Below are 19,440 nucleotides of genomic sequence, written 5' to 3'. Positions count from 1 at the left end.
CCACATCTTACCCCCCCCCTTTTTTTTTTAGCAAAGTGGAAGAAATTAAAATTGTGCTATATGGATTAGAAAAATACCTTTATCTATATTACATCTATATATTTTTCTATTAAAGCTGCTATTTGCTTGAGTATTACTATCTTTTACAAGTTGTTTGTAAAAAATAATAAAGTATCTAAATGGATTAAAACATTTTAATTAAAGGTTTGAAAATATAATAATGAAAAGATATTTACAAAGATATTTGTAAAGTTACATAAATTTAATATGTAAATGTATAATAGTAGATTTTAGATTTGTGGTCATTTGTACATTTCCCTCAAAAAACTATTCAAAGTGGAGAAAGATACCATAACAATCCTTATTTTGGCAATGGAAATGGAATGTTTATTATGAAATACTAGAGGCCTAGTGCATGAAATTCGTGCACTGGGCAGGGGGAACCCTCAGCCCAGCCCGCACCCTCTCCAATCTGGGACCCCTCAGACATCCCTCTCACAATCCAGGTCTGCTGGCTTCCAACTGCTCGCCTGCCTGCCTGCCTGCCTGATTGCCCCTAACCGCTTCTGCCTGCCAGCCTGATCCCCCCATAACCACTCCCCTGTCAGCCTGATTATGCCTAACTGCTCCCCTGCTGGCCCGATTGCCCCTAACTGCCCTCCCCTGCTTGCCTGGTCATCCCCAACTGCCTTCCCCTGCCAGCCTGGTACCCCCCCAACTACCCTTCCTCCCCTGCAGGCCTAGTCACCCCTAACTGCCATCCCCTGCAGGCCTGGTCCCCCCCAACTGCCCTCTTCTGCCAGCCCAGCTGCTCCTAACTGCCCTCTCCTGCTGGCCCTATCTCCCCCAACTGCCCTCACCTGCTGGCCTGGTCTCCCCTAACTGCCCTCCCCTGCAGGCCTGATCACCTGCAACTGCCCTCCCCTGCCGGCCATCTTGTGTCCACATAAGGGCAGCCATCTTGTGCGAGGGCATGATGGTCAATTTGCATATTACCGCTTTATTATATAGGATATACTGCATATCAGTAACTTGAAACTTGAATAAATTTCATATTCTTTTTAATGTTAATGATGTTGAATTTATCACATTGGCTATATGTGAATTTATGTTTTATGATTAAGATTGCCTAGGTTTCAGTAAAAAATATAGAAACTACAGTTTCTTTACTAAAAAAAATGTCAGCTAAGAAAAAAAAAAGGCAGGCAAATGAATCCAAAAATCAGTTCCTATATTAAGCAGGCTTCAACAAGATTACAGCTGCAGCCAACACCATATGCAATGGTTTGCACCTATGTTAAAAGATTAAAGTTGTGCAATATTTTCTTCTTTTAAAAAACAATCATTGCTTTTTTTAGAAAAAACTTTAACTATTTAAAAAACTATGATATTATTTATTTCACAGAGAGGAAGGGAGAGTGAGAGAGGGATAGAAACATCAATATGAACGAAAATCATTGATCAGCTGCCTTCTGCATGCCCCCTACTGGGGATGGAGCCCACAACCTTGGCATGTACCCTGACCAGGAATCAAACCATGACTTCCTGGTTTCATGGGTCTATGTTTATCCAATGAGCCACACTGGCCAGGCTTCTTTTTAAAAAAAATAGTTTACTGACTTTTGGAGAAAGAAGAAGGGAGAAGAGAGGAACACTGATGTGAGAGCATAACATTGATCAGCTGCCTCTTGCTCACCCCCTACAGGGGATCGAGCCCACAACCTGGTCATGTGCCCTGACTGGGAATTGAACCAGCAACCTTTTGGTGCATGGGACAATGCCCAACCAACTGAGCCACATCAGCCAGGTCAGTGTGCAATATTTTCACCTGAGCACACTAGCTGAGATTTTTCTAAGCTCTAAATAACTGCTAGCTTTCAAGATATCTTATGTTGGCTACAAAGCTAAAGAAGGTGGAGAAAACCTCTATGTTCTAACTGATTAAAGTTCAGCCTGAGGAGAAAAAAGGTAGAAAGATGATTTGACATATGGTAAATGTAGTAAAATGTAACAATTAGGATGGGATCAACAATAGTTTAATTAAAAAACAACTGCATACTTACATACTCCATCATATTGCTAGTTTCACATTTCCTTTTAGTCAACTTCCAGTGTAAAGCAAGCTAAGAAAGTACAGTTTGTTAAGAATTTTGTTATCAATTTATACTAATTATTACCAATACATTTGAATAAATCACTGAAAACAATCCAAGAGTAAGTACAAGATAAAAAAAAATAGCATTTAAAAATACCTGTTAAAGAATATACATTGAAAATTGAGTATTAATTCTCTAATCCATTCTTTTGTGGCCTGAAAAATTCTCATTTTTTTTTCAATTTAATAATACAAGTATATAAATAGGGTACTTATTTGCTTAAATTTCTTACCTTGTGATATAATCTGTTATTTTCCCATTCTAATAACTTCTGAATTGATCTTCTGGTCTAAGAGTAAAAATCAAGACTTTGTTACAAGATGACTTAGGGAACTTTATAAACTATGTGTATCTATATTTTTCTGCTTATTTGTAAGATCCCATTATTTTCTCCTCTTGTTTTTCTATTAGAAATTAGAAAAAAACCCCACAATGTAATTGACAGAAACTTCCAAAAGAGGAGCAATATTTCAGGTGGTTATTATAATAAGATTGCATTCCCTCCCTCCTTCATATATACATACACATACACACTTGCATATGTGAGATTTTAATATATGCATTTCAAAAGCAAATGTATACAAATTACCCTGTGTTGTGAGTCCATTCACTGAATTATTGTGAAACATTACTAATACTTCTAGAAGTCTATTTATGAATGTAATCTACATTTTCATATATTTTTCCACAAGGTTACTTTTTCAATATACATGCAATATGCCAAGCTAATATGATTTCTCTCAGAAAATTTTTCTATCAGAACTCCTAGCACAATGCTTGGCATTCAGTAGTCAGTCCAGGTCGACAGGTTCAGTAAAGCAAGCCAACATATATCAGAATTTCCACTGAAAAAAAAATCTTAAAAACAGCCAGTGAGAAAACTTGTATTTAGAGGGAAAAATATAGAGAAACAGCACTGTAGTAAACAGAAGAACAGAGGTTGAGTTTCTCCATTTGGAGTGCATATATTTTGTAGGGAGTAAAAAAAGCTTTCAAAACCTTTGAAAACATTAAAATAAAATATTTCTAGGCATTTGAATTCTTATTTAAAGAGTTTTATAATGTTTCTGATAAACAAGCTAATAGGCATTGTTACATTTTAAAACTATTTACATATAATTTACATATAAGGCTATATTTGAAATGATTTCCAAAGCACTAGCACAAGAAACTATTCTACCTGTTCACCTACGTAAGTTAACAACCAATAGCAATTGTATTCAGCACATTTACAGTGGGCCAGATCAGCAACACTACCAGCTAGAGTTAGCCGTGGGGGCCTTGCACTTGAAAGAATCTCTCTAAACAAATTCAGATAGTTAAAGAAAGAGATTGAATTAGTAATTATAAATCTTTCCACAAAGAAAAACCCAGACCCCCTGAAAAGTGAGGGGGTCTCAGCCCAAAACAGGGCTCCTAAACCCAGAACACCAATGCCGGCAAGAAGAGCCCACATAACAAATGGCTGTGAAAATCAGTGGGGATTCCTTCCATTCAGGTGAGACAGAAGGCTGGTGAAAATCCAGGTGTCATCTTAAAAAGACAGCACACAAACACTTGCTTGAAGGGATCCACCCTGGGCTCCTGCAGAGAGATGGCAGCTCGGCAGGGCCCCAGAGTCATACAGAGATACTAAGTTGTATGATTTTAACATGAGGGCCAGAGGGACAGCTGCCAATGTCCCTGAATTGAATCCTCCTCCTGTGCAACCCACAGGCATCTTTTCCTGGGTTGAGGACTCTCCCCACTGGGTATTAGCCTGGTGAGTTATACTAGCTCTACCCTGGTGACTCTCTAAGGCCCCACCCTACCCAATTCCCACAAGACCCGAGGCATTGTCAGTAGCAACCACTCTGGGCCCACATTATAGTATTTCTTAAAAAATGCTTGAGGAATTCCACTGATTCTTGAGGGGGTGAGATATACAGGAAGAAACGTTGTATGGCTTCATGTCTAGAGCCATCTTCCTCCACTGTGAACAGGCATTAACTTTCTTGTGTTGAGCCCTCCCGCCACACAGCAATATCTTAATCTGCATTAGCCTGGTGAACTTTCCTAGCTCCATTCTGAAGGCTCCTTGAAACTGCCCAACCACAAAGTTCCACATGCCCCAGGTGGGTGACAGCTGGCTTTTGTGTACTCTGAGACTTTTGCTGAGTGGCCTCAAACCCAACACTGGCACCAAGCCTGAAACTGTTTTAACCTGGCAAACACCACTTGCCCCACCATGGTGACTCACTAAGTACCACCTGATGCTATTTCAGTGGCTGAGATGTATGGGAAGCTGGCAGGCAGTAGTGGGTCTTGGGGTGCCTTGGGCCATTTGCTGCAGGCTTGGTACAGGAAGCAGCAGGCCTAGGTTCACAGTTTGGCCCTTCTCACTTCACATGCACCCTGGCTAAGAACAGGCAGCTAACAAATGCAGTTGGCTTTATATTTCATAATAGGTAGCCCCAGCTGGTCACAAGAAGCATCTGATATTGACCTGCACTGGAGTCCTTTCACAGAAGACAACAGAGCTCACAGAGCACAACAGAACTAACAGAGCACCATCTGATAAACTCTGTAAGTGCCACTCCTAAAGGGAGCTCTCAGCCAGCACCAGGAATGTGCTGGGGCAAATTATGCAATGTGCGATCAGACCTTGCTCAGCTGCTCATACTCTGTGATCATGGCAAATCTGCACAGCCAGCCAGCTTTAGAGTCAATAGCAGCCATGGACATGCCAACAGCAATCAAGGCTCATATAAATTATACAAGAAACAGTCCTGGCTCAGGTGGTCAGGGAGATGGCCCCACAAGACACTTACTACATTAGGCCACTCAACCAAGACCGAGAAATATAGCAGATCTACTTAATACATAGAAACAAGAAAAGAGAAGCAGCCAAAATGGGAAAACAAAGAAACATGCCTCAAATGAAAGAGCTGAAGAAATCTCCAAAAAAAGAGCTAAATGAAATTGAGGCAAGAAATCTACCAGATACAGAGTTCAAAAGAATGGTTAAAAGGATGCACAAGGAATTGAGCGAAAACTTCACCAAGGAGATAGCAAGGATAAAAAAGGATACAGAAAACATAAAAAGGAACCAGTCAGAAATGAAGACTAAAATAACTGAAATGAAGAACATACTAGAAGGAATAAATAGATTAAGCGAACCAGAGAACTAAAGTAGCTACTTGGAAGACCAGGTAGCAGAAAATGCCCATCAGAGCAGCAAAAAGAAAAAAAAATTTAAAAAACGAGGATATTTTAAGGGACATCTGAAACAACATCAAGGGTGGCAACATCTATATTGGGTGGGAAAACTTTTTGACTCGAGGGCCACAATGGGTTCTTAAACTGGACCGGAGGGCCGGAACAAAAGCATGGATGGAGTGTTTGTGTGAACTAATATAAATTCAAAATAAACATCATTACATAAAAGGGTATGGTCTTTTTTTTTTTTTTTTTTAGTTTTATTCATTTCAAACGGGCTGGATCCGGCCCGCGGGCTGTAGTTTGCCCACGGCTGATCTATATCATAAAAGTACCAGAAGGAAAAGAGATCAAGGGATTGAGAACCTATTTGAAGAAATAATGACTGAAAACTTCCATAACCTGCTAAAGAAAAAAAGATACACAAGTTCAGAATATGCTGAGTCCCAAACAAGATGAAACCAAAGAACATACTATACAATAAAAGGCTAATATGTAAATTGTCCCCTTGGGAGTTTGACTGCTTGCTATGGTGTGCACTGACCACCAGGGGGCAGCACAGAACGAAAGAAGGCCCTGGCCGGCAGCTGGCAGCCAGGGGACGGAAGGCCCCAATCGGACTTGATTGCCAGCCAGGCCTAGGGACCCTATCCATGCACAAATTTTGTGCACTAGGCCTCTAGTCATAAATAAAATGGCAATAGTTAAAGACAAAGAGAGAATCTTAGAAGCATCAAGAGAGCCTGGGCCACTGTTGCTCAATGATTGAGCATTGACCCATGAACCAGGAGGTCATGGTTTGATTCCCTGTCAGAGCACAGACCCAGGTTGCAGGCTTGATCCCCAGTAGGGGTTGAGCAGGAAGAAGCTGGTCAATGATTCTCTCTCATCATTGATGTTTCTATCCCTCTCTTCCTCTCCCTTCTTCTCTTTGAAATCAATAAAAACATATTGGAAAAAAAAAAAAGCACCAAGAAAAAGACAGTTATTTATCTCCAAGAGAGCTCCCATAAGACTGTCAGTTGATTTATCAAAAGAAACATTTCAGGCCAGAAGGGATTGGCATGGTATATTCAAAATGATGAAAACCAAGGACCTATAACCAAGACAATTCTAACCAAGTAAGCCTATCATTTAGAACTGAAGGAGAAATAAATGGTTTCTAAGACAAGAAAAAGCTAATGGAGTTCATGATCATCAAGCCAATATTACATGAAATGTTAGTGGATCTTCTTTAAGAAGAAGAGAGGAACATAGGTTTAAAGAATAAAATGGTAATAAATATGTACCTATCAATAATGACTTTAAATGTACATAGATTAAATGCTCCAATGAAAATTATAAAGTGACAGAATGGATAAGAAAACAAGAACCATATATATGATGTATACAAAAGACCCACCTGAGAACAAAGCATACACATAGACTGAAAGTAAAGAGATGGGAAAAAACATATCTTAAAAATGGAAATTAAAAAAAGCTGAGGTAGCAGTACTTATATCCCACGGAACACACTTTAAAAATTCTATAATAAGAGGAAAAGGAGGACATTAGATAATGATAAAGAGTTCAATCCAACAAGATGATTTAACCCTTGTAAACATTTTTGCATCCTCTTAAATATATAAATCAAATCTTGATAGATATAAAGGGATAGATTGGCAGCAGTACAGTCATAGTAGGGGATTTTAATACCACATTGACATCAATGGATAGAACTTTCAGACAAAATAGTAACGAGGAAACAGCAGCCTTAAATGTCACACTAAATCAGATGGATTTAATTGGGATCTTCAGAGTATTTCACTTCAAAGCAAAAAAAGTGTACATGGAATAATCTGAAAGATAGACCAAATGTCAGGACACAAAATAAGTCTATACAAGTTCAAGAATATCGAAATAATATCAAGAATCTCCTCAGATCATAAGGGCAAAAAAAGTAGAAACCAACTACAATAAAAATCTCAAAAACATTCAAACACATGGAGGCTACATAGCATGTTATTAAACAATGAATGGGTTACCAATGATATCAAAGAAGAAAAACTTCCTGGAAACAATTGAAAATGAACACGTAACAACCCCAAATCTACAGGACACAGTGAAAGCAGTCCTGACAGGGAATTTCATAACTTTATAGGCCTAACTAAAGAAGCAAGAAAAATCTCAGAAAAATGATTTAACCCTACATTAAAACAATTAGAAAGGCCGAAACCAGTTTGGCTCAGTGGATAGAGCGTCGGCCTGCAGACTGAAAGGTCCCAGGTTCGATTCCGGTCAAGGGCATATTCCTGGGTTGTGGGCATATCCCCAGTAGGAGATGTGCAGGAGGCAGCTGATCGATGTTTCTCTCTCATCGATGTTTCTAACTCTCTATCTCTCTCCCTTCCTCTCTGTAAAAAATCAATAAAATATATTTTAAAAAAAATTAGAAAGAGAACAACAACAAAAGTCCAGAAGAAGAAGGAAGGAAATAAAGATCAGAGCAGAAATAAATGACACAGAGAATTTAAAAAACAATACAAAGACACAGAGAATTTAAAAAACAATACAAAAGATCAATGAAACTAAGAGCTGATTCTTTGAAAAGATAAACAAGATTGATGAATCTTTAGCCAGACTCATAAAAAAACACCAAAAAACAATGAGAGAGCCCTGACAAGCAATTCAATGGTTAGCACATCAACCAGTACACTGGAGGGTTGTGGGTTTGATTCCCAGTCAAAGTCACATACCTTGGTTGCAAGCTTGATCCCCGCCACAGGAAGATCAGTGTGCATGTGGGAGGCAACAAATTGATGTCTCTCTCTCAAATTGATGTTTCTCTCTCCTCTCTGACTCTCCCCTTTCTGCTCTTTGCTAAAAATCAATGGAAAAAATATCCTCACTCCTTGGGTGAGAATTAAAAAAAAAAATGAAGCAAAGAGAGGGGACCCAAATAAATAAAATCAGAAATGAAAGAGGCAAAGTAACAACTGACATCACAGAAATACAAAGGATTGTAAGAAAATACTTTGAGCATCTATATGCCAACAAAATGGACAACTTGGGTGAAATGGACAAATTCCTAGAAACATACAATCTTCCAAAACTCAATTAGGAAGAATCAGATCTGACCACTAGGCCAATAACAACTAAATAAATTGAAGCAGTTATGTACAAACTCCCAACAAATAAAAGTTTTGGACCACATGGCTTCACAGGTGAGTTTTACCAAACATTAATAGAAGAACTAACACCTATCCTTCTTGATCTATCTTAAAAAATTTAAGAGGAAGGAAGACTTATAAGCTCTTTATGAGTCCAGAATTATCCTAATTCCAATATCAGATAAAGACACTACAAAGAAAGAAAATTACAGGCCAATATCTCTGATGATCATACTAGTAGATGCTAAAATCCTCAACAAAATATTAGTAAAGCATCTCCAGCAATATATTAAAAAGATCATATATCATGATCAAGCGGGATATATTCCAGGGTGCTAGGTTGGTACAATATTCACAAATCAATAAATGTGATACACCACATAAACAAAATGTAAGATAAAAATCACGTGATTCTATCAATAGATTCAGAAAAAGCATTTGGTAAAATCCAGCAAAAATTTATGATAAAATCTCTCAGCAGACTGGGAATACAAGGAACATACCTGAACATAATAAAGGCCATAGATGACAAACCCTCAGCTAACATCATAATCAATGGGCAAAAACTAAAAGTATTTCCCTTAAAAACAGGAAGAAGACAGCGTTGCCCACTTTCACCACTCTTATTCAACATAGTACTTGCCACAGTGATAAGACAAGAAAGAGAAAAAGGCATCCAAATTGGAAAGGAGGAAGTAAAACTATCATTATTCACAGATGACATGATAGTGCACATAGAAAACCCTAAAGACTCCACCAATACACTGTGGTATCACCTCACACCTGCCCAAATGGCTACCATTAGTAAACAAATTTGGCAAAGTAGCAGGATATAAAATTAACATCTAGAAATTGATAGCATTTTTATACACCAATAATGAACTCTCAGAAAAAGAAACTAAAAAAGTCACTTTAACATTGCAATGAAAAAAATAATATATTTAAGAATATACTTAAGGAAGGAGGTAAAAGACCTGTACTTGCAAAACTATAGGGCATTGAAAAAAGAAATAGAAGATGACACAAATAAGTGGAATCATAGACCATGTTCGTGGATAGAAAGAATTAACATTATTAAAATGTCCATACTACCCAAATCAATCTACAGATTCAATGCAATCCTTATTAAAATAGCATACTTTACAGATTAAGACCAATATTCCAAAACTGTATATAGAACCAATAAAGACCTGAGCAGCTACTGCAATCTTGAGAAAGAAGTACAAAGTTGGAGGGATCGCAACTCTGGATAGCAAACTACCAGGTGTACCGGTTAATAATGCGTATTTTTTTTTTCACTAGATGGAGTTACACATATGTTGATATATATGCGATTTGATATGTATGTTATTTTGTTGTATTGACAGCAAGCTTCAAAACTTCATATGTCAAACTTGCTGAAGGTGTTAACATAGATATTTTTCATGCCAAAAAAAAGAGCATTTGTGGGTAGTTTTAATTCATTCCTTTTTTTTTTATTTTGAAGAAAAGTGCTGCTGAAAGTTATCATATACTCCGGGAAGCTTATGGTGAACATGCTCCATCTCAAGATACTTGTGAACGCTGGTTTAAATGCTTTAAAAGTAATAATTTCTATATGAAAGACAAAGAATGTCCAGGTCAACTGAAAAAATTTGAAGACCAACAATTACAAGCAGTATTGGATGAAGATCCATATAAAACTCAAAAACAACTTGCAGAAAGATTAAACGTTGTTCAGCAAACAATTTCTGATCGTTTACAAGCAATGGGAAAGATTTTAAAGGAAGGAAAATGGGTGCCACATCAACTGAACAAAAGACAAACGGAGGGGAGAAAACCAAGATGGCGGCATAGGTAAACACCGGAGTTAGCTGCCTCGAACAACCACTTCACAAATACAACTAAAAGACGGAACAGACATCGCCCAGAACCACAGGAAGACTGGCTGAGGGGAAATCCTTCAACTAGAAAGAAAGAGAACAGCATACGAGACTCAGAGGAGGCTCAGTGCGGAAAATACAAAGGTGCGGAGCGGGCTGGTAGCTGAGGGTGCGGTTGTAGTTTTCAATCGGGAGGGAGTCTCAGATTCTGAGCTCCAGTTCTGGGCGAGTCTCTAAGGACCCAGACTCAAACGGGAGAAGCGGGACTGTCTGGCATCGGTCGGAACGCGAGGGCAGCTTTCTCTTTGAGGTTTGCAGCGGTTGCTGGGACTCTGAGAGGCAGAGCCTCTGGGGACAGGACTGAGAGCAGCCTTAACAGCTCCCTCCACCCGCTCTGTTGATCCCTTGTGACCTGCCCCACCCAAGCCCTTCGCAGAGCCATTTGCCAGATAGCCTCAGGCAAAGGCTAGATTAGCACCTCCCTAGAGGACAGAAGTTTTCCCACTGCAGACACAGCTGATTCTCATAGCCAGTTGGCATGGAGGTCAAATCCCCCTAGTATTAACTACAACAATCAAGGCTTAACTACAACAAGACTGCGCACAAAGACCACTAGGGGGTGCACCAAGAAAGCATAAAAAATGCGGAGACAAAGAAACAGGACAAAACTGTCAATGGAGGATATTGAGTTCAGAACCACACTTTTAAGGTCTCTCAAGAACTGTCTAGAAGCCGCCGAAAAGTTATTGAGATCCTCAAGAAATCTAATGAGACCCTCGATGTTGTGATAAAGAACCAACTAGAAATTAAGCATACACTGACTGAAATAACGAATATTATACAGACTCCCAACAGCAGACCAGAGGAGCGCAAGAATCAAGGCAAAGATTTGAAAAGCGAAGAAGCAAAAAACACCCAACCAGAAAAGCAAAATGAAAAAAGAATCTGAAAATACGAAGATAGTGTAAGGAGACTCTGGGACAGCTTCAAGTGTACCAACATCAGAATTATAGGGGTGTCAGAAGATGAGAGAGACCAAGATATTGAAAACCTATTTGAAGAAATAATGACAGAAAACTTCCCCTCCCTGGTGAAAGAAATAGACTTACAGGTCCAGGAAGTGCAGAGAACCCCAAACAAAAGGAATCCAAAGAGGACCACACCAAGACACATCATAATTACAATGCCAAGAGCAAAAGACAAAGAGAGAATCTTAAAAGCAGCAAGAGAAAGAAACTCAGTTACCTACAAGGGAATACCCATACGACTGTCAGCTGATTTCTCAACAGAAACCATGCAGGCCAGAAGAGAGTGGCAAGAAATATTCAAAGTGATGGATACCAAGAACCTACAACCAAGATTACTTTATCCAGCAAAGCTATCATTCAGAATTGAAGGTCAGATAAAGAGCTTCACAGATAAGGAAAAGCTAAAGGAGTTCATCACCACCAAACCAGTATTATATGAAATGCTGAAAGGTATCCTTTAAGAAGAGGAAGAAGAAAAAAAAAGGTAAAGATACATATTATGAACAACAAATATGCATCTATCAACAAGTGAATCTAAGAATCAAGTGAATAAATAATCTGATGTACAGAATGAACTGGTGATTATAATAGAATCAGGGACATAGAAAGGGAATGGACTGACTATTCTTGGGGGGGAAAGGGTTGTGGGAGATGCGGGAAGAGACTGGACAAAAATCGTGCACCTATGGATTAGGACAGTGGGTGGGGAGTGAGGGCGGAGGGTGGGGTGGGAATTGGGAGGAGAGGAGTTATGGGGGGAAAAAAGAGGAACAAATGTAATAATCTGAACAATAAAGATTTAATAAAAAAAAAAAGTGGAGATTTTGAGAACAGATTGAAAAAGATGTTGGGCATAACCGATGTGGCTCAGTGGTTGAACATAGACCTATGAACCAGGAAGTCATGTTTCAATTCCCGGTCAGGGCACATGCCTGGGTTTCGGGCTCCATCGTCAGTGTGAGGTGTGTAGGAGGCAGCTGAGCAATGATTCTCTCTCATTATTGATGTTTCTATCTCTGCCTTCCTCTCTGAAATCAATAAAAATATATTTTTAAAAAATGATATTGCCTCTGTATATATGCTGTCTACATGAGACTTGATTTAAGTTACAATACACAAATAGGCTAAAAGTGATAGAATGGAAAAATGTATTCCATCTAAATAGTAACCAGAAAAAGATTTGGGGTGGCTATAAAAATATCAGACAAAATAGATTTTAAGTAAAAAAAATTACAAGAGAAAAAGATGGACAGTATGTCAAAATGTCATAGACTAGGTGACTTAAACAACAGACATCTACTTCTTACAATTCTGGAGGATGGAATGTCTTAAATCTAACTGTGAGCATGGTTGGTTGGGTTCTGGTGAAAGCCCTCTTCCTGGCTTACAGCAGCTGTATTCCTGCTGTATTCTCACATGGTGGAGAAAGAGAGAGCAAGTTCTCTGTTTCTTTCTTATAAAGGCACTAATTCTGTCAGGGGACTCCACCCTCATGACTTCATCTAAACTCAGTTAGCTCGCAAAGGCCAAAGTACTATCTGCCTCCAAATACCAACAGATTTTGTGTGTGTGTGGAGGGTTTTAACATGAATTCTGGGGAGGGTAGAGACACAAACATTAATTCCATGATAATATATATTGATAAAACATAAATCTATTATAAACATAACTAACTAAATTCCTGCAAAATATGTGAAGCAACAATTTACAAAACTGAAGGGAGAAATACATAATAGAGATTTCAATACTTCACTTTCAATAATGGGTATAATAACTGTACAGAACAATAAAGAAATATAGGGCTTGAACAACAGTATCAATCAATTAGACCTAACAGATATATGCAGAACACCCCACAACAATATAATATAAATTATTCTTAAGTGTATATGGAGTTTTCTCCAGGATAGACCACATTTTATGCCACCAAACAAGTCTCAAGAAATTTGAAGAGATTAAAATCACACAAAGTATCTTCTCTGATAACAATGGAATGAAACTAGAAATCACAAAAGAAAAAGAATATATTCATGTTGTGAGACTGAAAGCAAATATTATAGCAAAATGGGTAAAAAGTAATTTCAGCCCTGGCCAGTGTTTCTCAGTGGTTAGAGTGTCAGCCTGAGCACAAAAGGGTCTTGGGTTTGAGTCCCAGTCAAGGGCATATACCTGGGTTGTAGGTTTGATCCCCAGCCTGTCAGAGCTAGTGGGGGAGGCAACGAATCAATGTATCTCTCTCACATCGATGTTTCTCTCTTTCTCTCTCTCTCTCCCCTTCTACTCTCTCTAAAAATCAGTGGAAAAAAACACCCTGGGTGAGGATTAACAAAAAACAAAAAAAAAGTTATGTCAAATTTAAGGATGGTGGCATGATGAGGACTGAAATTTGACTATAATATCACAGTAGTAAATATAAGAACAGGAATGGATAGGGAGAGAGAGATAGAAACATCAATGATGAGAGAGAATCATTGATCGGCTGCCTCCCCCTACTGGGGATCGACCCCGAAACCTGGGCATGTGCCTTGACTGGGAATTGAACCATGATCTCCTGATTACACTGAGCCACACCAGCTGGGCAAAACCTTCATTTCATATATCATGTAGTCATAGAATCTGATCAGAGCCAAGAGAGACTAGGAGGAGCTCAAGGCACCTTGACCTGTATTTCTTTTCTTCCACCTAAGTTGCTAGAAAAAATGTCCAGGAAGTATACTAGCTAAAATAAAAATAAATAAATAAATAAATAAATAAATAAATAAATAAATAAATAAATAAGAAAAACAGTTGTTTTTGTTAAATATATATAGAAGTTCTTTTCTTGGAAACATTTTACAATCATTAGTTCACATAGTAATAACCTTGTGACCCAGGGCAGAATAATCATATTTCCATTTTATCTTGTGGAGAAACAGACATAACTTACATAAATCTAGATACCTCATTAGAGATGGCTAGAGCAGGATGGCAAACTATAGTCCACTATCTGCTTGCTGCCTGTTTTTGTAACTAAAGTTTTACTGGAACATAGCCATGCTCACTTATTTACATATTGTTAAGTGCTGCTTTCACACTAAAATAGCACGGTTGACTAGTTCCAACAGAGACCTCTGGCCCTCAAAGCCTAAAAGTATTTACTATTTGGCCTTTTTTTTTTTTTAAACTATTTGGTCTCATAAGAAAAAGTTTGCCCACCCCCAGTAAAGAATTAAAACTAAGTGTGTTGACTGTTTATTATACCACTTATCCTAATGTTTGTTTTAGGAATAGGAAATTTGATCTAAGAAACATGATGTTGTCAAGAGAATACAGAATTATAAGAGGCAAAAACAAAGCAAAGCAAGAAAAAGGGAATATTTTCCTGGTTGTGCCATTTACTGTGTGACACTTGGAAAGTCACTTCACCACTCTGGATCTCAGTTTCCACACTTGAGAAATTAAAGAATTTGGGCTATACAAATACTAATCATCTTCCAATTAAACTATTATAGTCTGTACCAGTAATTTTCAACCCTCTTCCTTTTCATTTCATGGTACACATAAACTAATTACTAAAATTCTGTAGCACACCAAAAAACATTTATTTTTGCTGATCTGATAAAAAAATAGCTAAAATTCTGATTCATTCACATTGGACGGCTATTGTTGTGTTGACTGTTGTTATTTATTTATTTTTTTGACAATCTAAGGGCAAAGAGGTCATTGCCCCTGACTACATAGGTATTTGCATGTTTTAAAAATTCTTGTGGCACACTGGTTGAATATCGGTAGTCTTTACAACTTAGTTTACAGATAACGAAGCAACAGCGAAGGCATAAAGATTCTTAAATTGTTGTATTTTATTTTGTATTTCTCCATGTGGATGAAAAAGCAGTAAGGCACCTTAAATCTCTTTATCATCATAACGATCTTAAAAGTAAGTAATATTATCCTGATTTTATATCCCTCTGGAAACTGAGGCTCCAGAACGGACAGTGTCTCTTGCAAAAGGTTATCAGCATGTGATAAATGTTTTATTGTCTAGTATACAAAGTCAAGCACTATAATGATAAGGTATACAGAGTGAGGCAGATAATGTAAATGCTGGATGGTTCTGTGGTAAACCAGAGATCACATGTCCTATTTAAAGGGAGCAGTTTCCCGACCGGCATGAATCAGTGGTTGAGCTTCGATCTATGAACCAAGAGCTCATGTTTCGGTTCGATTCCCAGTCAGGGCAGGTTTTGGGCTGAATTCCCATTGTGGGGTGTGCAGGAGGCAACCAATCAATGATTCTCTCTCATCACTGATGTTTCTGTTTCTCTCTCCCTCTCCCTTCCACTCTGAAATCAATAAAAATATATTTTTTAAAAAATGAAAAAAAAATGGAGCAGCTGCCACTCATCTAGGGTCAATTGTTGAAATACAGTCATGTGGTTCCAATGCCGTCAGATCTTTAGATTTTACAAGATAGTTTGTCTTTGATGTCTCAAATTTTATTTTAAATATTCCAATTTTTAAATGCTGGCAAGGCAACTGATTCAAATGTTTAAAAAAATAGAGTTGGCTAAATTTGGTCCACAGGATGACAGTTTGCAAATATAAACTTTTTTTTTTTTTTGCAATTGTGAATTCTTTATGAACCAAAGTAATGTGGAATAGGGAGAAATCACAGCATCAATATCAATCTCATTTTCCATCAAATAATTATCAGAAGTGCTCATAGTAAAATCACATAATTAAAGAAATTGCTTCTCTTTATTTCAGGTTCTGTGGTGAAGGTGTAAATAAATATACAGGCAAAGAGTCAACAGTTCACTAGAAAAAAAGATAGTGGATAATATTTAAACAAAAAAAATCTGGGAGAAACTAAAATGGCGGCATAGATAAACACCGGGAAATTGCCACCTCCCACAACAATTGAAAAATACCACAAAGGACAGAGCGGACATCACCTAGAACAACAGGAAAGCTGGCTGAGTGTAAATTCTACAACTAGAAGGAAAGAAAAGCACACTGAGAGCCAGAGGAGCTGCGGAGGTGAAGTGCAGAGGTACGGAGGCTCGCGCGCGCGGAAAGGGGGTGACACCTGAGGACGCGGCTGTTTTTTTGAATCACAAGCTCCTGACTGCTCTGAACTCCGGTTCCGGGAAGTCTCTGGGGACCCAGGACTCATACGAGGAGAAGCTGGACTGTTGGGCAGCGGGCGAACTTGAGTGCAGCTTTCCCTCAGAGGTGCTTGCAGCAATTACCGGGTCACTGAGACGCGCGACTCCTTAGGAGAATCAGCCATAGTTGCTTGCTCCGCCCTTTGATTCCCTGAGACCCTGCCCCACCCAGGCTGCGGCAGAGGCTTTTGCATGTGAATGTACCTAACTGCAGCCGAGCCAGGCAGACCCGGAACTTCCAAGAGAAGGCCCAAGGCCCCGCAGTGGCTTGCATTGCTTCACAGCTGAGCCTCTTCGTGGCTCCTGCTGTGTGGCCTCAGGCAGAGGCTGAATTAGCACCTCCTTAGATCCAGGAGCCACTGTAACCAGTGGTCAGAGGGGGACCATCCAGATTGCAACTCCCCAGATCCATAAGGGACACACTCAGGGAGCAGACTCAGTGAGCACCAAAGCCCCACTGAAGCAAGTCTTGCCGCAGAAGGGTGTCTTCAGCACAGAAGTTCTCCCACTTCAGACACAGCTGATTCTCACAGCCAATTGGCCTGGAGGTCAATTCCTCCCAGTGATCCTACAACAACCAAGGCACCAAGAGTGCACCAAGAGTGTCCACCTCAGGTAACTGGGGAGGCTGAGCCACTCGGCCCTACAGGACACCTGGCGCGCAGGGCCACTCTATCAACACAGGGAAGCAGCCATTGCGGAGACAAAGAAACAGGTCACAAATGGCAGAAATGGAGGAAAGCAAACGACTGGATATAGAGTTCAAGGCCACGTTTATAAGGTTTTTCAAGAATTTTATGGAAACCGCCGATAAATTTAATGAATCCCTCAATAAGTATAGTGAGACCATGGAGGACATGAAAAAGGACCAACTAGAAATTGAGCATACACTGACTGAAATAAAGAATAATTTACAGAGATCCAACAGCAGACAAGAGGATCCCAAGAATCAAGTCAAAGATTTGAAATACAAAGAAACAAAAAATACCCAACCGAAAAAGAAAAAAGAAAAGAGATTCCAAAAATATGAAGATAGTGTAAGGAATCTCTGGGACAACTTCAAGCGTACCAACATCAGAATTATAGGGGTACCAGAAGGAGAAAGAGGGCAAGATATTGAAAACCTTTTTGAAGAAATAATGACAGAAAACTTCCCCTACCTGGTGAAAGAAATGGACTTACAAGTCCAGGAAGCGCAGAGAACCCCAAACAAAAGGAATCCAAAGAGGACCACACCAAGACACATCATAATTAAAATGCCAAGAGCAAAAGACAAAAAGAGAATCTTAAAAGCAGCAAGAGAAAGACAGTCAGTTACCTACAAGGAAGTACCCATATGACTGTCAGCTGATTTCTCAACAGAAACTTTGCAGGCCAGAAGAGAGTGGCAAGAAATATTCAAAGTGATGAATAGCAAGAACCTGCAACCAAGATTACTTTATCCAGCAAAGCTATCATTCAGAATGGAAGGTCAGATAAAGAGCTTCACAGGTAAGAAAAAGCTAAAGGAGTTCATCACCACCAAACCAGCATTATATGAAATGCTGAAAGGTATTCTTTAAGAAGAGGAAGAAGAAAAAGGAACTCTTACCATTTGCCACAGCATGGATGGAACTGGAGAGCAGATAAATACCACATGATCTCACTCATTTGTGGAATATAATGAACAACATAAACTGATGAACAAGGACTGATCCAGATACAGAGAGTCATTGATTGGACTGTCGGGCCTTGGAGGGAAGGTAGGGGAGGGTAGGGGTAAGGGGGAAAGATCAACCAAAGGACTTATATGCAAGCATATAGGCCTAACCAATGGACAAGGACAACGGGGGGGTGAGGGCATGAGCGGGGGGGTGGGGGTAGAGGGTAACGTGGGGACAAGGACACATATGTAATATCTTAATCAATAAAAAATATATTTAAAAAAATCTGTTCTTAAGTAATTGAAATTGAATATATTTGTGTGATGAAAAATACAAATATAATAAATGCACATTGAAGCTTTAAAAATAATGGGGATAGATAGGAGCTATTGATTTGTAACTTTTAGAAGATATGACAATTTGGGAAATAAATGTATGCTGTCATTTTTTAACTTATAGGAAGCCATTTGAAAATACTGTACATGCTTTGACAATAAACAAAGCTCTATTTAAAGTAAAGCTTCTATCTCAGCTAGCATGGCTCAGTGGTTGAGCAATGACCTATGAACCAGGAGGTCATGGTTCGATTCCCCGTCAGGGCAAATGCCTGGATTGCGGGCTCGATCCCCAGTGTGGGGCGCGCAGGAGGCAACTGATCAATGATTCTCTCTCATCATTGATGTTTCTATCTCTCTCTCCCTTTCCCTTCCTCTCTGAAATCAATAAAAATATATTAAAAAAATAAAGCTCTGACCTACTGATAATTACCAAGAGAATCAATAAAATGTTTAATGTTTCCATTAAAAAAGTCATAGGGATGGCAGTATTTTATTATTTTTTTAAAAGCAGACTTTAAGGCCCTGGCTGGTGTTGCTCACTAGTTAGAACATTGGCCCACACACAAAAAGGTCTCCAGTTTGATTCCCAGTCAAGGGCAAATACCTAGGTTGTAGGTTGGATCCTCTGCCCAGTCAGGACGTGTGTGGGAGGCAACCAGTCGATGTGTGTCTCTGTCTCACATCAATGTTTCTCTCTCTCTCTCCCTCCCTCTCACCCTCCCTCCCACCTTCCCTAAAAATCAATGGGAAAAACATCCTCAGGTAAGGATTAAAAATAAATAAATAAATAAATAAATAAATAAATAAATAAATAAGACATTAAGGAGGGCAGGAGAAAGATGGAAAGGAATAGACAATTACTTCTTCAGAATTTGTTGGCCTTTTATGAAACAACTGCACCACTAATTATATTCTCGCA

At 39.0% G+C, this 19,440-nt stretch overlaps 1 protein-coding gene across 3 annotated transcripts in view; it reads right to left on the bottom strand.

Moving 5' to 3' along the window:
• CHIC1 (cysteine rich hydrophobic domain 1) overlaps positions 1-19,440 on the bottom strand; it is a gene marked incomplete at its 5' end in the record, with an annotated part of 179,617 nt that overhangs the window by 56,165 nt on the left and 104,012 nt on the right. For all 3 annotated transcript variants that reach the window (XM_081080884.1, XM_081080882.1, XM_081080883.1), the window contains 2 exons: positions 2,064-2,123; positions 2,389-2,445. In XM_081080884.1, coding sequence (XP_080937010.1) covers positions 2,064-2,123; positions 2,389-2,445 — 117 coding nt within the window. The remainder of the gene's footprint in view (positions 1-2,063; positions 2,124-2,388; positions 2,446-19,440) is intronic.

The sequence above is a fragment of the Myotis nattereri genome (genome assembly GCF_964212035.1).
Source record: "Myotis nattereri genome assembly, chromosome: X".
Taxonomy (NCBI): Eukaryota; Metazoa; Chordata; class Mammalia; order Chiroptera; family Vespertilionidae; genus Myotis; species Myotis nattereri.
The sequence above is the reverse complement of the archived record's forward strand: the minus strand, read 5'-3'. Positions and strand labels throughout refer to the sequence as shown.